The sequence below is a fragment of the Typopeltis vanoorti genome, chromosome 14 (genome assembly GCF_054136105.1).
Source record: "Typopeltis vanoorti isolate ZY-2024b chromosome 14, IOZ_Tvanoo_1.0, whole genome shotgun sequence".
NCBI lineage: Eukaryota > Metazoa > Arthropoda > Arachnida > Uropygi > Thelyphonidae > Typopeltis > Typopeltis vanoorti.
Window position 1 is genome coordinate 63,622,140 of NC_143562.1, and position 18,130 is coordinate 63,640,269.

Sequence of the window (18,130 nt, forward strand, 5' to 3'; positions counted from 1 at the left end):
ACCTGTCACTCTTCTCTGAAACCTCTCTACCACCACCTGATCGCAAGAAAGCTAGGTGATCAGATCCGTGTACTGTTGTTTTCATTATTATACAAAATAAATAGTAGTGGCTGTAGTATAGAAACTTGAGGAACTCTATTGGTTATTCTTGTTTCATAATTTTTCACTCCGCCTTATTTTGTCTCTCAGCCACCCATATCCATGCTACTAGCTTCATATCTATTCTCATTTGCTCGAACTTTTTTAATAATTTTCTATGCGATATTCTGTAAAATGCCCTTGGAAAGTTCAGCAGTGTTATTTAATTTTGCTCTCACTCTGTTATAAAGTGTGCATAAATTATTCTATGCTGCACACCATACAGTATTGTATTCATATCCACCACTGCTAGATTTTACCCTTAATCATTTATTCCATACTTTAATTACCACTCCTTTTTCAATATGTTGAGTACCTACTGTTCATCCACTTGAGTTCTATCATTAGTCTCTGTTACATCGCAACTTTAATATTTCCACGTGAATGACACACTGTTACCAAATGATCACCAACCAATTCTCCATTATTTCTTTCCTTCTGTGATGTTATTATTAATATCGACTTTGATTACCGTTATCCTTCCATTTTCATTCTTTCTCTTTCTTGCTACGTAAATACCTGTATTGGATTTACTAGTTTTCACTCATAATCTGATTTGGCTTTTGTTAGCATACAAACACCCATCTTCCCTCTGCTTTTAAGGGAAGAAAGGTGACACTGCTGCTTTTGCTTTGTATCATCTGTGGAGCACCCACTTGGCTATTCTCCTGACTGTATGCATTCAATCTTATATCACTTTTCTCAATCAATTCCTGACCACTTCCAATACATGACAGATATTCTTTCCTTGTAGTTTCTCAAGCCATGGCGCAGTTTCAAGATGACTCCTAAGCCTATCATAATTTCCAGCTGTATATTGAACGTAAATCATTTGTTGAAAGAAAATTCCACATATTTAGCTATCTACAAGAAAAAGACTGCATGGTAAGTCTCCATGATAGGAGGCAGAGTGTACCTTTGTTATGGATACAACTTCTGATGCTATTACTAGATATATCACTCACAAACTCCTGGGAAGAAGAGTGACTCTGTTGCTTATGACATTCTGTTTCAGGTAATTATCCCTTAGCAACTGGATCAATCCAAATTCCATATTGCAATGTTCCCCTTTCTTCCTTCAGAGCAATGACTCCATAGTTTAAGTAACCACAATGATTGTTCAGCCTGCATTCATTATACTAATCTACTGATGGATGGTGTACTCAGCTTTCTTTGGGCTCCCTGGTATATATCAGCAGGCAACAATATATTTTGTTCAAGTGGCATCTAGCTTGCATAGATAGCCTCAAATGAATCATTTCTCCAATACTAAAATCTTCTTTAATTTCTAATTTTGTTGGTTTATATTCTTTGGCTATCATCATGAGAATCCCACCTCCTCTCCTATCCTCCTTGAAATGCAATACCTTTGACATTATGTAACTCCAAAACCATTCAGATGAAGTCCACCAGGCACATCATACATCCTCTTTATCCATCAGATTCAATCTATAAACGTTGAACCCACACAATTTCAGACAAGAACATATCCTATTAGGTTTAGTTACCAACAGATGGCAACACTTGTTTGCCAGTCTCTTCATTGGTTGTTTCTTATAATTAGTGAGAGTCTTGGGCCAACTATATCTGATTTGCTGTTGGTAGAGACTGAACTGCCCACTCAGTCCCCAAAACTGGTTAGCGTTAGAAATGGCCTCGCTATCTTCTGATAAGGGAAGTTATATAAGCTGCACACTGCTTCTCCTGCAGAATATTCTCATTGACTCATTCGTCATTAAGTCCTTTTTCTGAATTCAGTCGTCCTACTATACAGAGACCATAGACGCAAAGTTTTTACTTTCTCGCTCTTCTGTTTGGCTTCTTGAGTAACTATTTCACATATTCTTTAATTACATATTTCTCACTTTTCAAATCATTCATACCAGTCAAAACAATCGATTATTTGATGTCTCTCTTCTGCAAACTAACGGTTTCACTAACAACCTGGCAAATGTTCTTTAGTCCCTTTCTCATTAAGTACACTCATTATTATTCTTATTACGTGACATCCCCAAGTAGTCCAAAGACTCATTGAGGGAGTGCACCTACTCTACAACTCTGTCTGCACCACTCAATCCACCAACTACAGCAAACTTCATCATTTATACCAACACCATCTACTGCTTACAACCATCACCAGTATTTCCAGAGACAATCAGAAACATCCATGGTCTTGGCAGGATTCGAACTCGCAGTTGAACTTGGCTGGCGAGTGGATATATGCTAACCACTTGGCCAACCAAGCCTGCATGGAGACAATGAGAACCTCCTTAATCCCAGTTTCTTGCACTTTCATACTTTTCACATTCATTTTTTTTTTCATTCTTTTTTGAGATACCACACTACAATTGTTTCTCCAGTTAATCTTCCTCACGTTTTTCCTTATCACTTAGCATCATTGTTTCATAATTTAAAATAATAAAAATGTATATCATATTTGACATTTTATTTGTATATTACGTCTTAAATACTGCAATGATTTTTAAAAGGAATTATGAATGTCATAATAACCATAATAACAATACAGACAGTGACTTACCAATTGGTTTCTTTTGGTGACGTCATAGGCTGCGGAGTTTTGATTAAGCCGTTCTAAAGCAAGGGGGTCAGCCATTTTGGCTTGTGTATTGTAAATTTGGTAATGAGTGTATTCGTTCATTCCTATTTATTTTGAATACTGTACACTAAATGATTCACAGATCATTTTGTAATACTAGGCAGAGATACGGAGACTAGAAGAAATTTTTAAGCACAGTTAGTTTAGTGTTTATAGTTAGTAATGGAAGATAAAGCGTCTTTGAAAGAACTCGATGCGTGGATTGAACAGCTTAACGAGTGTAAACAGCTAACAGAAAACCAAGTTAAAACTTTATGTGAAAAGGTAAGCACAAGTCTATGGACTTTAATACAATGGAAGAATCGTCTTATAAGGAGAATTGTTATGCGTGATCTAAATTTGTGAATACATGTAGTATTTTAATGTACGTTTTGTTAATATACAGCATAGTCTGTAATTCCCGTATCTTGTATATGACACGTCTTCTTTTCTGTAGCTTTAAATTATTTTCAATTTTTTTTAATCGAAAATAATTTACTGGCTCCAAGAGTTGTTATATCTTAACTCATGGCACTTGAACTTTTTTTATTTTAATTATTATTTTAAGGCTTTAAAAAAAAAAACGATTTTTGGCGTGTATTGTTACTTTTTGCTTTTTAACATCACTGTAGTAGTTTGAGTTCTTTCCTAACAGCATTTATTATTTTTTCTTCGGTTTGGTGTATATGTATAACAAGGACAGGTCCTATATACATTATACAGAAATATGTGTTTTGCTTTGAAACTTTTTTTAATAGCTTACTCCTTAGCATAATGAATAGTGTGTCCTCAGTTGTCAGATTTGTCACAGTTCATTGAATACATACTTGGTATGTCATGGGGAAAAATATCAGTAATAGCTTATGGTTCTGAGCTGATAGTATCTCGTCTCGGGTACTACTATTAATTTTTCCTATTAAATGCGTTCAGTAACTGAATATCTACTAAGCAGATGTAAATGGGCTGAACACAGTACACAATATAATACTCATTCTTCATGCAGCTTTTCATCTGAATACATTTAATCTGAAAAGGCTGATGTAGAAAACAGCTTAGAGAGCTTTGCACTAATATAGAAGACTTGAAAATTTTGGTAGTTATTAATGTTTTTTTGCTGTTTGCATGCTTCTGTACACTAGGACAGGCAAGAGAAACTAGTATTAGTGTCTTCTCAGATAATGAAAGGAATCTTGTGATGTTTAAAGGAAAATAGCTGCACATCTTGTAATGAAAGAATATCTCCTCTAATTGTTGTGATAGGTGGGTGATGTGAAGCAGAATCCCACTTTTCATACTCAAACTGATCTTAAAGGTCAAAAATTAGAGACTGAAGGTTTGAAGGTGTAATTAGGGTTCCCAAATTTTTGACTGTAAAATCCTCAATACTATTTATGAATGAAGGAGTATTAGTCGAAATTAATTTTGATTTTGTTTTCCTGGCTTATTTAGATCAAACTTAATAGGTGAACCATATCTTATTCTGGTGTATGGAATTCTATTTTAGAATATCAGTTTCTTGAAGTCTTCTAGTTGCTGCTTCAGCCAATTCTAATACTGCATCTAATACAAGTTGTTAAATAAAATTTCCTCGGTTATTTTATTTAACAACTTGTATGTCTTTCCTTTTGCTTTAACCTAATCAGAATATAGATATGAGACTTTTTGTCCCACTTAACTGAATGAACTAAAAGATCTTATATTAGTAGCATCTATAGGCAAATTCCTTTTAATTGCACCAATTAATGCAAAAGCTAAAAATTATTGTAATAAGTGACCGTGGTATTTCACGGACTCATCTATGAAGCTTTTCATGATCTTGAAGTTGTTTTAAAATTATATATGGAAAGATCTTATACAATTTCTTCAATGTGGTTTTGTATATATGTATTATCAGTAGTTCCTGTTTTTGTTTTCATTCAAAACAACTTGCATTTTGCACTTAGGAGTGATAGCAGACTAGGAACAGTAAATATTGTAGCATCTAGAAGATATTTGAACAGTTTAATGAAAAGTTTAACTGTTAATTGTGTGTTTAAAATCTCTTCCTGCTTTCACTACCTCTTATGTGAAAAATTTCACCCATTTTATAAAGCTTCTAAAATTTAATTTTAAATTTTGATATTATGGTCATCTTTGATATGTTCATTTTTCTCTTCAGCAGTATCTTGTTGGATGACAGTTTAACACTCAAAAAAAAGTTTTTCTTCCTGACATCACAGATCTCTACTCTGCTATCCATGCAGTTTATTTCTCTTAGTAGAACAGAATATATAAACAAGCAGCATTGCATTCTTTCTTCTCTCCCCACCAATTTTTACTTGGCAAGTTGGGAAAATATACTAATGATGTATGATGTAGCCCTGCTTGTCTAGCTAAGATTGAAGGGAAGATGTGTCAAGAGCTAAAACATTGAGAATTACATCATCTCAGCTACACGTTATCTGAGCCAGATAGAAGGCTAAGATAATGTGGCTGAGATGTATTCTCATTTTGGCTTCATGACTTGCATTCCTCCTTTACCTTAGTAGTCAACATTCACAAATCCATTGTACAATGGAAAAAAGATAACAATTGGTCATTCTCAATACCTTAATACATTTTCCAAATTATAATTTTTTTTTTTTTTTTCTTGTATATAGAACATCTATTCATGCTGGCAGATATATTTACAAGCATTTTCTTTTCTCCAGCAGTATGGCATTATTAATTCTCTGTTTTCTTTCACAGCTGAACTTAACCACACCATACTTTGGCTACAGTTCGAACAGAATTATCAAAATACTTAATCCTTGACCTTTTCTGCAGATTATGGTAATGAGGTCACTATTTCTTATATTTGGAGTACATCAGAAAACATCCAAAATTTTGAAAAAATACATTCTTTGCACTTGGTTGATTTTTTTTCCTCTTCCCATGGATTTAGACTGATTTCTTCTTATCCAAATTCCTGAATAGGTACATAGTGTATCTATTCTCACAGACTTGAAGATCTGTGAACATCTTGGAAAAAAAACATTAAAAAAACATCCATAATCATGATATGGATAATCAGGTCCAGCAACCATGCATTTGACAGCACATGTAGAATCAAATGGGAAAGAAACACTTCATTGCAAGCACATCATGTTAGACATTAGTCAAAAGTAATCTTAGATCTAGTTTATATTGTCTACTAATGTAGGTAGGCTGTCAGTAATAATGATATTGGTGCTTAAGCAGAGCAAAACTTCTTAAGAATTCCATGCTCATTTGTCTTTGAAAAGATTTCTATTCTCATCAGTCCAGTTTTCGATTCCATCTTTAACTGCTCTCTCTAATGTGTTTCTACCATATGATGCAAACTGATCATTAGTTTGCCATTTGCTGACTTGGATTCTCCTCATATGCAGTAGCAGTATTTTTTTTTTTCTTCTATTCTTCAGAGACTGTTTCTGTTTCTAGCTCTCATTTGAATTGCCACACTCTGCATTACCTTAATATATATGGTGATAAACCATCCAGTAAGTCCCACAGCTTTATTAATATCAAACTTATTTTAAATTCTAAACACTTAATATTCATCAGCTGCCAGTTTCTCCTTTTCCTTCCCACTTTGAATACCCCCCCTCCACCCAATCAGTATATTTCATGTTGGAAGGGGTATTGTTCAATCAAATACTTGCTGAACATTTCTACTATATTAAGGGGATATTAAATCCCACATTGTTTTAAAACCGAATAAGAAACTCAAAGATCGGAATCAAAGAGTTTCATGCCGAATATAGTAACTATAAATGTATCGGCAACCACTAGCGTAAGCTAAAGTTCGTAGTACAAACTAGGGCAACTCGTAACAAAGGTGGAGAAAGTTCGGATCACTATTCTTAGTATTTTACATAATGTAAAACCCATCTCCTAGGAGATGTATGATGTTATACGTTATGGTGGGAGATCACTACCCAGACTGGTTTCGATCTTTATTGAGATCTCGTCAGTGAGTAGCTAGACCATAATGTTTACGTTGCCGAAATGAAGCCTATTGGCTCTTTATTTTAAATAATTTCTACTCTATTTTTAGCAGATCTGAACTGTGCTATTGGCAGCAACTATTTTTTTGTTTACCCTCTTTTCTTGTAGCCACTTAACTGTAGATTTCTCTAGGATTTTTCTGTTCTGCCTCAGCCAGTCTCCTTTTATATGTCAGTTTCACCTTCACTACTTACCTTCTTGCTCTTCACCTGATTCTCCTTATGCAGCTGGCAGGTGTCCTCATATCTTGGCATAACATCATTCTTTGCAGCTCCTGCATAATTTCTAATTTCATGATTCATTCATTTTACTCCTACTATTTGTATTTCTAACTTTAGGAATACAGGCTGGATGAACCAATTCCATATTAAAACAATACGGTTACTTCCAACTGGTGGCATCATGATGTCAATTGCAGGATTTACTCATTGATATATTGTAAAAATAAGTTAAGCTTTTTCATGTTTTGTTTACTAATAGCTTCATCTGACTTCTTATTTTTCAAACAATGTAGAGCCAATTCATTCATTTTCAACTTCTTGTAGATAAGAGAAAGTCATTTTCATAAAGAAAAAAGGATTGCTGAGAGAGAGAGTTATGCTTTGTTACATGCTCAAATTCAAACACCAAATTAGAGCTATTTTCTTTGGAACAAAAAAAAAACACAATATTTACATAGTATTTGGCCAAATCATTACTTCTAGCTCCTCGAAATCTCATCTAACATGCATTTGATAAAAACCAATAACTTTTTTTTCTTTCTTTCTTTGTCTCCACTCATGAAAGGTTGTCAACCAGTAGAACATGAGTACCATGGATGGATGGGCTAAGTATTTTTATCATTTTATGTATTTTTGATTTATTCTTTTTCATAGTTCAGAATCCATGTGCTAGAGACTAAGCATAGAACTTTTTTAAGACACTGCAGGTTTCCAGTTGTGATGAACTTCATCTTTCACCTGAAGGCAATTTACAAACATCCATGCCCCACCCTGGGATTTAGGATTGATCACACTTTGCCAATCAACTGAGCAGAGACTGTTTATCAAAAAAATCGTGTTTAAAATGACAATATAATTTTTTAAGTATAATATGCTTTATAACCAAGCAAACTTTTTAAGACTAATGATCTTATCTTTTTCTCTTTTTTTTTTTAAAGAGCAAAGCATCCAAATCATGTTATTTATTTTTATGATATAGATGACAACATGGAAAGATAAGAAAATAATATTTCTTAACTTATTTGCTGGTATTATATCCAGCATCTTCACAGCACAAAAACAGTTTGTCACAGTATGTGAAACAACAATACCATACTGTTGAGCTGGATGATGGTGTGACTGTTTGTGTAAATATCTCCCTGTATGTGTGGGTTTTCTATAGACAGAAAAAAAAAAAAAAGATCAGAAACCATCTTGAAGCCGTGTGATTAGCATATCCAGGAAGCGCATACAGTTATTAGCTTCCTGTTCAATTGTGGATTTTAGGGTGTTGGTTATTTAAATGCACTAAAAATGTATCCAATGTGTCTGGACCATGTGGCCAAAACATGTCATTAGCATAGCCTAGCGAGACAACTGGTTTGAGACTGGCTATATTCATAGCTCAAATCACTCTCATCCAAATATAATATTATGGGTATTCCATGGAGTCAAGACTTATTGTAGGAGACCCACTCTATCCATTAACACAATACCTATTATACATCTCCTTAACTGTTGAGGCACTCATAACAACCCCTGACCTTTACAATAATGGTGGCATAAAAATCCCAAGAATTCGGATGGCATACGTTCATCCCACTTAGTTCTTTAAGTTTTCCAGCAAACCCTGACTTTAGAACTTTAAGCAATTATTTGATTGCTTAAAGTGTGATTGTCTGTTAAAATACTAGTGGTGGTCGGCAGTAGATGGCGTTGATGTAGATGATGAAGGTAGTTGCAGTTGGTGGAGACGGAGAGTTATAGAGTAGATGCCCTCCCTCAATGAGTCTTTGGACTTCCTGGATGTGTTAAGTAATAATAATAATTTCAGCTTTTATTGGCCACCTAGGGCAGATACAGTAAGGTTTTTTCTTTTTCACCAGAGGTCAGGCCCTTAGTTTTAACGATTGACCTAAATCACTGTAACTTTAGCATATGCATAGATTGTAGTACAGCTTTGCGTTTTTCTTTATATATATCTGTATGCTCCAGATGATGATAATCTTAATGTGAAGGTCGAAACGTCAAGTGATTAATTTGTAATATTAAACTAAAGTTTTTTACTATAACATGGTGGTTGTTTCCATAATTTTTATAATGGAACAGTAGTATGTTCGCTTGGCTGTTTAATAAGATCAGCAAGTTATGTGTGAAAAGCATTACCTTGGAAGAGGAAAGTTGGTCACCAGTCGTGGCTCAGAAATATGTATTGGAGCCATTGCTATATGTAATTTGGGAACTTACATATTTTCTAAATTATGTAACTTGTATGAAATTTAGAAGCAAAAGTATGATTGGTGAGGATATCTTATAGAAGGGGGTGGAGATAAGGAATCCTCGAGTGAGGAACACAAACCTAAAATTCATGGAACACTGGATTGGAGTGATATAGAGCAGTACTTCCCAAACTTCTGGATGTCAGGGCCCCCTTTGCAAAAATTAAAATATTTCACGCCCCCCCCCCCCTCGAAAAAAAACTGTAATAGAGAGAGAGATATTATAATATTTATTGTATTTATATTCAATACAAAACATACACAGCGAATATTGCAAAAATCAAATGCATGTATTACATTTTTTGCCTCTTACCGTTTGGTTCTGAAGACGATGCGGGCTGTTCTGGTAAAATATGAAATACTGTCCTTTTTTTTTTTGAGTCTGTTTCTGCTTCTTCTGATTGTTTGCGGGATTTTTTTTTATTTTTTATCAGCCACTTCTCCATCTCAGGGTTAAATTTTTTAACGTAGAATAGATCAAATAATATCACCACTTACCGATACAGACTGATAACATGAAATTAGTGAATATTACCTGAATAAGGGAATCCCCGGACTAGGAACATTTTTCTCTTTTGTGACTTTTCTCCCTTTAAGGAATTAATCCTAACGCGAAACAGACAGCAAAGGTAGGTTATTAAAACGTGCATATGATTGGTGCGGTATTAACAAAAGATCGCACAACCGAAAGATAAAAGCATAGCTGACAATTGAGTTGAAATGCTAACTCTCTTCAACCGAATTCCATATGTGAAACTGCCATAACATTCATTATATATATATATATTACTTAGTTTTAACACTTTTACGAATTTTAACATGTTTGGTTGAATTTTATTGCTGCCTTGGGAAATCGAACTCGCACACATCTAATTAATAGCAATAGTTTTTAGTTAGATATTGTGTTTGCCCATGCAACATATGGTTTTGTTTCAGTCTATACAGCATAGTTTCTGTATGAGGGGACATGTGATTCATTAATTAGTGTGTTTTTATCCCAGTTGTCTCTAATTGCACTATTTGTTGAGAAATATATTACACAGACTCCTCATACCTTATTCACTGGCATAATAAAAGTACTTGTTTTTATTGCCTCTGCAGTATAGTGGTTGTTAGGGAGGGGTGTTGCTTACCACTGCAAGCGAGTTACTATCTCCCTACATGAACTTCTTTAAGCTTTTTTTCATGTGTGAAGTATATGCGAAACTTTTATTGGTAACAGAAAACTAACTCGGATGACAGTGATAATATAAAACGAGTTTTGATATGTATATAAAGTCAGTATCAACAGTCCCTGATTACGAACACGTGATGAAAGGGACAGGAAGATTTGGAGCTTCCCTGGAGAGCATTTGAAGTAAATATAATTAACCACGGCTTTGAAATGAAACATATGAATAAGCAATATTTACTAATATTCATTAAGCGCCGAAATACGCAGGAAGCAAAGTTTGTGAACCAACACCAATGTGTGAATTTTTGCATTAAAATATAAAAAATAACAAAAAAGAAATAATAAATAATAAAAGTTAAATACGTTTCTTTTAAAATAAAAAAAATCTACTTAGTCTTAAAACATTTTAAATTTGTTTTCATTATTTCACCCCACCCCCCCAACAAAACCTATGGCCCCCAAGGGGGCTGCAGCCCACAGTTTGGGAAGCACTGATATAGAGGACATTGACATATAAGTAAAGAGGTTATGGTTCTCTTGGTGAGACCTTGATCAGGCTACATTACTGCACGCACACTTGGTCCCTTTTGTCTTCAAGGAGATTGGGATGTATTGGAAGAGATTCACAGGTGGATTAGTAGTAGTTTTTGATCTCTGACATGTGTTTGAAGAAAGACTGAGGAAATCTTTCTTCATAAATAGGATGAGGGGAATTAATGAACACATTTTTTTTATAGAATGGAAGCAGACAGGTAGAAAACATGAGGCCATCCCATCCCTGGAAGATGCATAAAGAGGGTGTGAGTAGGAAATTGAGGGGAGATTTTTGTGTGAAGAGTGGTTGGTAAGCAGAATGCATTGCATGAGTTTGAGGCACAGTTTGAAATGTATGATGGTGGAGATTCCCATGGTATATTTGTCTCCGTGGTGGTTTGAAGAATGTTAATACATTTCTCAGAATCACTTCCCTGTACATTTCCTTGCCTATAGCAACACTCTGCTAAATATCTAAATAACCGATCAGCTCAGCCTTGCACCAAAAGTCTCAAAGCTACTATTACTACTGTGTTCTTAATATCTCATCTTAAATGGTTGTAACTCTTATTAGATCTTTACTAATATCTCCCTCCCCTTTTTTTTCCCACCTCAAATGTTGCATCCATCATTCTCTTCCCATTAAACATCTCTGAATCGCAGCTCATTGACACCACTAATTTAGATACCAAATAATTTGTGGGGGTTTTCACTCTCAAATCTAGATAACTGGGAGGAGACCATGTAGTTTAAGGAATGTGAGACTGAAGTAACTGAATGGGGTTTCTGCCTGCATGCTTAGTCCTCACCTTCTTGTAGTGTACCTGGTTAGTAGATATCCATCTAAGTACTAAATTAACTGATTAAATTATTTTCCTATTGGCTTGAATCAAAATACTAAATGATGGTACAATATGATGGAATTTCATTTTGGCTGGGGTGTTGCCCAGTTAAATTCACACTGTTTTTGTCAGAGAACCAGGATGAACAGTGAAAATACTTGAACAAACTCGAAAAATTCCAAATTACCATCAGCAGAATTCAAGATTGCATTAGAATAAGACAGGAATCAGTGAAAAATGGAAATGTCAGAATTAGAGAAGCACCAGGCTCACATAATTGGTGTTACCAAATAAATAAATAAAACACAGGTGAGTTTTATTTAAATAACAGCTATTAGATATTATATGCAGTAGGCAATAATGATCATGGTCAACACTAAACACAAGCTTCTTGAATGGCTGGAAATATGAAGCATTGTGAATGTAGGCAAATATCAAAATGGAGACTTGGACAATGAGACTAAATTGTGCCTATGTTCTCCTCTTTTTTCTACTAAGAAAAAGTGCAGGAATTTTTTGAGTCATTAGAGAAGATTGCTGACTCAAAAAAAAGAAAACTTGGTCATTGTCAGTGATCTTGACAATAGATAGGAAATGACTGTCATATAGAAATATTTTGGAAAATTAGGAGAAAAGAGCAAAGCTAATAAAAATGTTAACTGCTGGATTTCTTTTCAGGGTAGGCTGGTCATTACTAATATGGTGTTTCAGCATAAACATGAGTACAAATTCACATGGAGAGAAGATAAAATAAGTCATTGACTGTTATTGTTAATAGCAATATTTTTATGTTGATTCAGGACACAAGGGTATGCATGGGATTTGCAATAGGAAATGGTCACCATTTAGTTTTGAGCTGGATAATATTGAATTTCATATTGAAAAGAAAACTGTATAGGAAAGTTAAAAGAATAAAAGATGAGCTGCTTTTTAGAGGTGAACTATATACTCAAATGCATAATTATTGTTCTGAAAAAAAAATAGTTTAAAGATAAGAATTGAGTTTGGAGACTCATTGGCAAGTTCTGAAGAACATTGATTCAGTCAAGGAAGCATGTGAAGTTGTCTGCAAAGATAGAAAAATCAGAACTCCATAGCCTACTCAGGAAATTAGAGGCAATCATGGAGATGAAGCAAGTATAGCAAAAGTTCATAGCAAGTAAATCAGCATATGCACTGAGAGAATACAGAGAAAAATGTAAAGCAAAGCTACATGTAAAAAGCAGCTAAAGAAGTTATGGGAAAACATTGTTGGGAATATAAAAGATTAATATCAGAAAGTGGCAAAATGTTCTGGGGGGGACTATTGAAAAAAAGCTTAAAAATGGAGGAAAGATTAATGTAAATGGAATCAGACGATAAAGGTGGCATGACACCTTGAGGATAAAGATGTTCTAAATTGTCTGGAATAGTTACAATTAGGTATCACTTATCTGGTTACATCAGGAAGGCAACTTGGTATTGTGATAATTGAAGTACAATTACATGGTGTTCTACCAGAAGTCAGTTGAAATGCAAGGGTTGGTTAATTCAAAGGTCATTGTTTTGAATATCAAATAAATGGTGGATTACTGTTCTTTGAAAGATTATTTAATCAAACAAGAGGTGATAGAATAGTGGTAGAAAATAGTTGAGAGGAATGTAATTAGGAGTATATCAGTACTTGAAGTGGAAGAAGCCGTCAAAAATGGGAAATGTGGAAAGGCAGCTAGAGTGGATCAGTTTTGACTGGAAATACTTAAATATGGAGATATGCATTTCAGCTACTGAAAAACTTTATAATTCAGATGGCCTGCTCACAGAATGAAATTCCTGATGACTGAAGTAGAGTTCTCATAGTATCCATCTGTAAAATAGGAAATAAAGCAATGTGAGAATTGCAGAGGAATTTCTTTACTGAGTATTCCAAGTAAGATTTATGCAAGCATACTTGAGAAGAGACTGATTAAATTTGTGAAAGGGTAACCTGTAGATAAGCTGGATTCAGGGGGATTGTCAGGAACAGATTTTCACTTTGGGACATATAGTTGAGAAAATTATGAAAATATAACAAGGATCTGTATTTGAGTTTTGTAGATGTGGAAAGGTATATGACAAAGTACCAAGAGAAAAGCTGTTGAGAACACTACAATTATATGGCTTAAGTGTTACATTATATTGAATAATATGTAGTCCATATTTAAGTTGTAAGTCAGCAGTTAGAATTGAAGGAGGTACAGGAGGATGATGTAACATCAAGTGAGACAATGGTGCATGCTTTCCTCCACTGTTACTCATCATTTATATGAATCACATTAAGAAGGAAAGTGACATTAGCCCTAATATCAATTTTGAGATATTTGCTCAGCTCTTTACTTTATGTGGGTAATGTTGTACTCCTAAACAGATCAAGTAGAAGTCTGCAGGAATCCCTAGCTAAATTGAATAACACTTGTAATACTTTCAATATGGAAGTCAGCAATAAAAGGTGGACTATGAATATGGAATGCTGATAAACCTGCTCCCCCCCCCCATCAATCTGAATGGGTAGTTAAACTATTAAAACATCACAGCTATATAGGCATATGAGGATTTTAGGAAGTTGACATTACATTGTTAGCATTCAAAAATATGTGAGCAGAGTTAATCGAAGGTAGCATAGTCACTGAAATAGAATGGGAGAGCAAAGGTTTGTAAAACTTCCAGGATAGCAGGCAAAACCCACAGAGGAATATTATAATAGGTGAATTGATATACTAAAATCTACCTTAGGAGACCAGAATATATGATCTGATGATATTGGAATCCTGACAGATAACAGATTAATTTGGAGGAAAATGTTCTATTAGGAAATTGGTGATAATGTAAACCTTTCATTTAGCACATAATATCCTGCACACCCATCTTAGGCTATGTAGCAAGAATTTGATGATGACTAATTTGAGTTTACAGCCATAATGATTTTAGTATTGTCTACAAACCTAATAGCTTGCTCTTGATCCTTTCCTTTTCACAGTTCTTCAATATATTTTATGCACAGCATGACTTTGCTGCTCACATTGATATTTCTGAAGTCATATATTTTATACTTCCATTATTCATCCTGGTATCTTACATTCACAGTTTCACCATCTCGTCTCCATTATTCAGATTTGCACTACCACTCTTATTTATATTGTCTCATTGTCTATCTCAAATGCCTTTGTAACTACACATCTTGGCTATTATGCTTTTTATTCATTACTGCACTTTTCATCTTGTTGCTGTCTTACCACAGTAACACAACTCTGCCTCTCACTGTCTTCCATTTTATGCTTATCAGCTTTCACATTTTCTCAAAAATTATTCTTTCTGAAATCAAACACAGTAAATTCTGCCTTCTGCATCCTCTCCTTTCAGTCACTCATCACCTGCTCTGTTTAAACATTCTTCACATCATAGTCTGCACACAACACTATACACACATTCTCCCTGCCCTCCTTAGCTGCTTTCCAAACTTCTGTTATTATTATTCATCTTTAGCTTTTTCCTTCTTTCCACTTGAACAGTCAGTGTCTTCTCTGAATGCCTTATCTTGCCCTGTACCTACCTTAATTCATTTCTCAATTTCATTTCACTCACATCACTTTCTATGCAAGTATCCTCACTCATTTTCATATCTTGCATGCTAGCTTCTTTACCACCAACATACCATTTCATTCTATTCCTCTTTTGATGACCTTTTTTGGGTCACTCACTCCCTTTAATTTTTTTAATCACTAACTTAACTTTTTTTTTTTACTCATGAGAAGAGCATTCATTCTCTTTAGTGTGTTCTCATATGTTCTCACTATCTTTATCCTCAGTTATTGACATCTTGTGAAGCACATTGAGTGTATTCAAATTGCATTTCACACACAAACTCTTCTTTCGTCTGACCTGAATACCCATAGCTTATCCACAAAGTTTAATGCATATGCCTAGAATCTCAAACTTCACAAAATGACAAATCAAAATGCAGATCTGGCTGGTTAAATGTAGTAAACATCAGAACATGTTACTCTGCTTTTAATTCATAGCTCAGATTAAAACACGGGAAGGTCACTATCCAGACCAGTTTCGACCTATATTCAGGACTCATCAGTTGGAACCAGACCCAGAAGTGATACCAAGGTTGAAGAACTGCAGAATTCATCCATATATTCAAGTATATACAAATGGTGTCACATCTTATTACTAAAATACTCTGGATTAGAGATAGATGTTGGAAGTTTTTCCAGTTGGTTATATTATAAATGAATGATGGCAAGAAATTATATTCTTGGTTTAATCCTTTGTCCAAGTGTAAACAAAAAGTTTGCACTTACACTTGGACAAAGGATTAAATCAAGAATATAATTTCTTGGCCTCATTCATTTTTGGCATTTTCATTGAAAAGTCAGGTCAACAGAGCTGTCAATTTCTTTAGCACATTGTCTCAAAACCCAGTGAAATCCCACCCATCCAGTGGTGTAGCTTGGGGTTGGGGTCCACCCCGGGCAGCACTTCGAACCTTTTTGAACTTTTGCAGTTTATTCTAAAATACAATCTCGAGAACTCGGTTCCAAATATTGTAATACTACTGCGAATTTTCCTCGTATTGCTGTAAGTGTTGCTAGTTGTGAGAGGAGTTTTCTAAATTAAAATTGATTAAGAATTACCTACATTACTATGCAATAGACTTTGCCAATGTCATCGATTTTGCTAACAGAAAAGGAAGAAAAATAACATTTTAGAATGTTGGAATTAGAATGTTGGAACTTCAAAAATAAACATAGTGTTTTAATTTATTTCCCTATATGTTTTGACTTTTTGTAGTATTTTTTGTGTGCTTGTATCGAGAGGGGCGGCAAACTCAGGGACCGCCCCAGGTGAAAAAAGCTCTAGCTATGCCACTGCACCCATCCCATTACTTTATCGACATCCAAAGTACTCAATATTTGAAACACACTCTTTTCTTGCACTTCTAAATCTCAAACAAGCCCCATCCTTCCAGTATTAAAACCTACTTCTTCAGGATGAATTCCACAATAAAGTTTTCATTGAACAACTCCACTATGTCCTTTGCACCAGTCACCCTATTCCCATTTTAATCCATTGATGTCATTTTTTACACAATAATTTCTTCTCCTACTGGCCAAATAACAAAAGAATTCCTTAGGATCTCAGGGACAATCTCTTCTTATATTCTAGTTTTGCATTCCTTACAATACTAGACATTCTTCTGGTCTGAATCTTATATTCTTCATGCATCTTTCTCCATCCCCTCTCCTTATATCTCTTCCATAACCTCTTTTTTACCTGCAGTTCCTGTTTGATATTGTTTGTCATCCACATTACACCAAATTGTGTTCTCTTCTTCACTCATGGTATACAACTTGCTGTTGCTGCTAATAAATATTCCTTCACAAGTTCTCAAGCAATAATGATATCTGGCCTTTCCAATTCCTCCATCCATGGAACAGCCCCAAGCAAGACTATTATAATCACCTAACTTATAATTGCACATACATTCCTTTTTCTTTGATACTTCTGCATGTCTATTCATTTTCCAAGATAAAACCACAACATGGTCACTCTCTCCAAGGGGGAAGAGATGCCATCTCAGTTATAATTAGATTTTCTGATGTTGTGACCAAATCCAAAACTCTTGAACATTGTGTTCCTTCTACTACATGTTACATAAGACATTTGTCCTTCAAGAATTCTGGAAATTCCATTCCCTTATTACTACTTGCAGTTTCCTGTTCCCAATTTATACTACTATAGTTAAAATCTCCCATAACATGTATAACGCTATGCATTATGGGAGGGGTCACTACCCAGATAGATTTTGACCTTTGTTGAAGTCTCATCAATGAGAGCCAAACCCATTATGGGATACTAAGACAAGTGATGCGAGGTCATTAGCCTCTATGTATGAGTTTCCCAGTCATGAAGTTACTTCGTGTGGAAACTTTGTTTGCTTATGCTTATACATTTATACACTTGGATAAATGATTAAACCAAGAATATAAGAATATAATTTCTTAGCATCTTTAATTTATAGTATAACCAAATGGAAAAACTTTCAAATCTATCTCTAATCCAGAATATTTTAGTAATGAGGTGTGACACCTTTTGGCTGCTTGTATATGGAAATATAACTCCTGCATTACTTCAACCTTGGTTGAAGTAATGCAGGAGTTATATTTCCAGAATTACTCAGAAGTGAGCCAGACTCACTTCTGAGTCTGGCTCCCACTGATGAGACTTCAATAAAGGTCATATTGAAGGGCCATCATCCTGATCTGGGTGGTGCCCTCCCTCGATGAGTCCTTGGACTCCCTGGAGGTGTCAAGTAATAATAATAATAATTATAC

At 34.7% G+C, this 18,130-nt stretch overlaps 1 protein-coding gene across 1 annotated transcript in view; it reads left to right on the forward strand.

Annotated features, from left to right (window-relative positions):
• The first annotated feature begins 2,720 nt into the window (after positions 1-2,720).
• The window catches only part of mts (protein phosphatase 2 catalytic subunit mts), a 97,817-nt gene continuing 82,407 nt past the window's right edge, over positions 2,721-18,130 (forward strand). Inside the window, exon 1 of the mRNA XM_090404408.1 lies at positions 2,721-3,019. Coding sequence (XP_090260534.1) covers positions 2,918-3,019 — 102 coding nt within the window. The 5' untranslated portion in view covers positions 2,721-2,917. The remainder of the gene's footprint in view (positions 3,020-18,130) is intronic.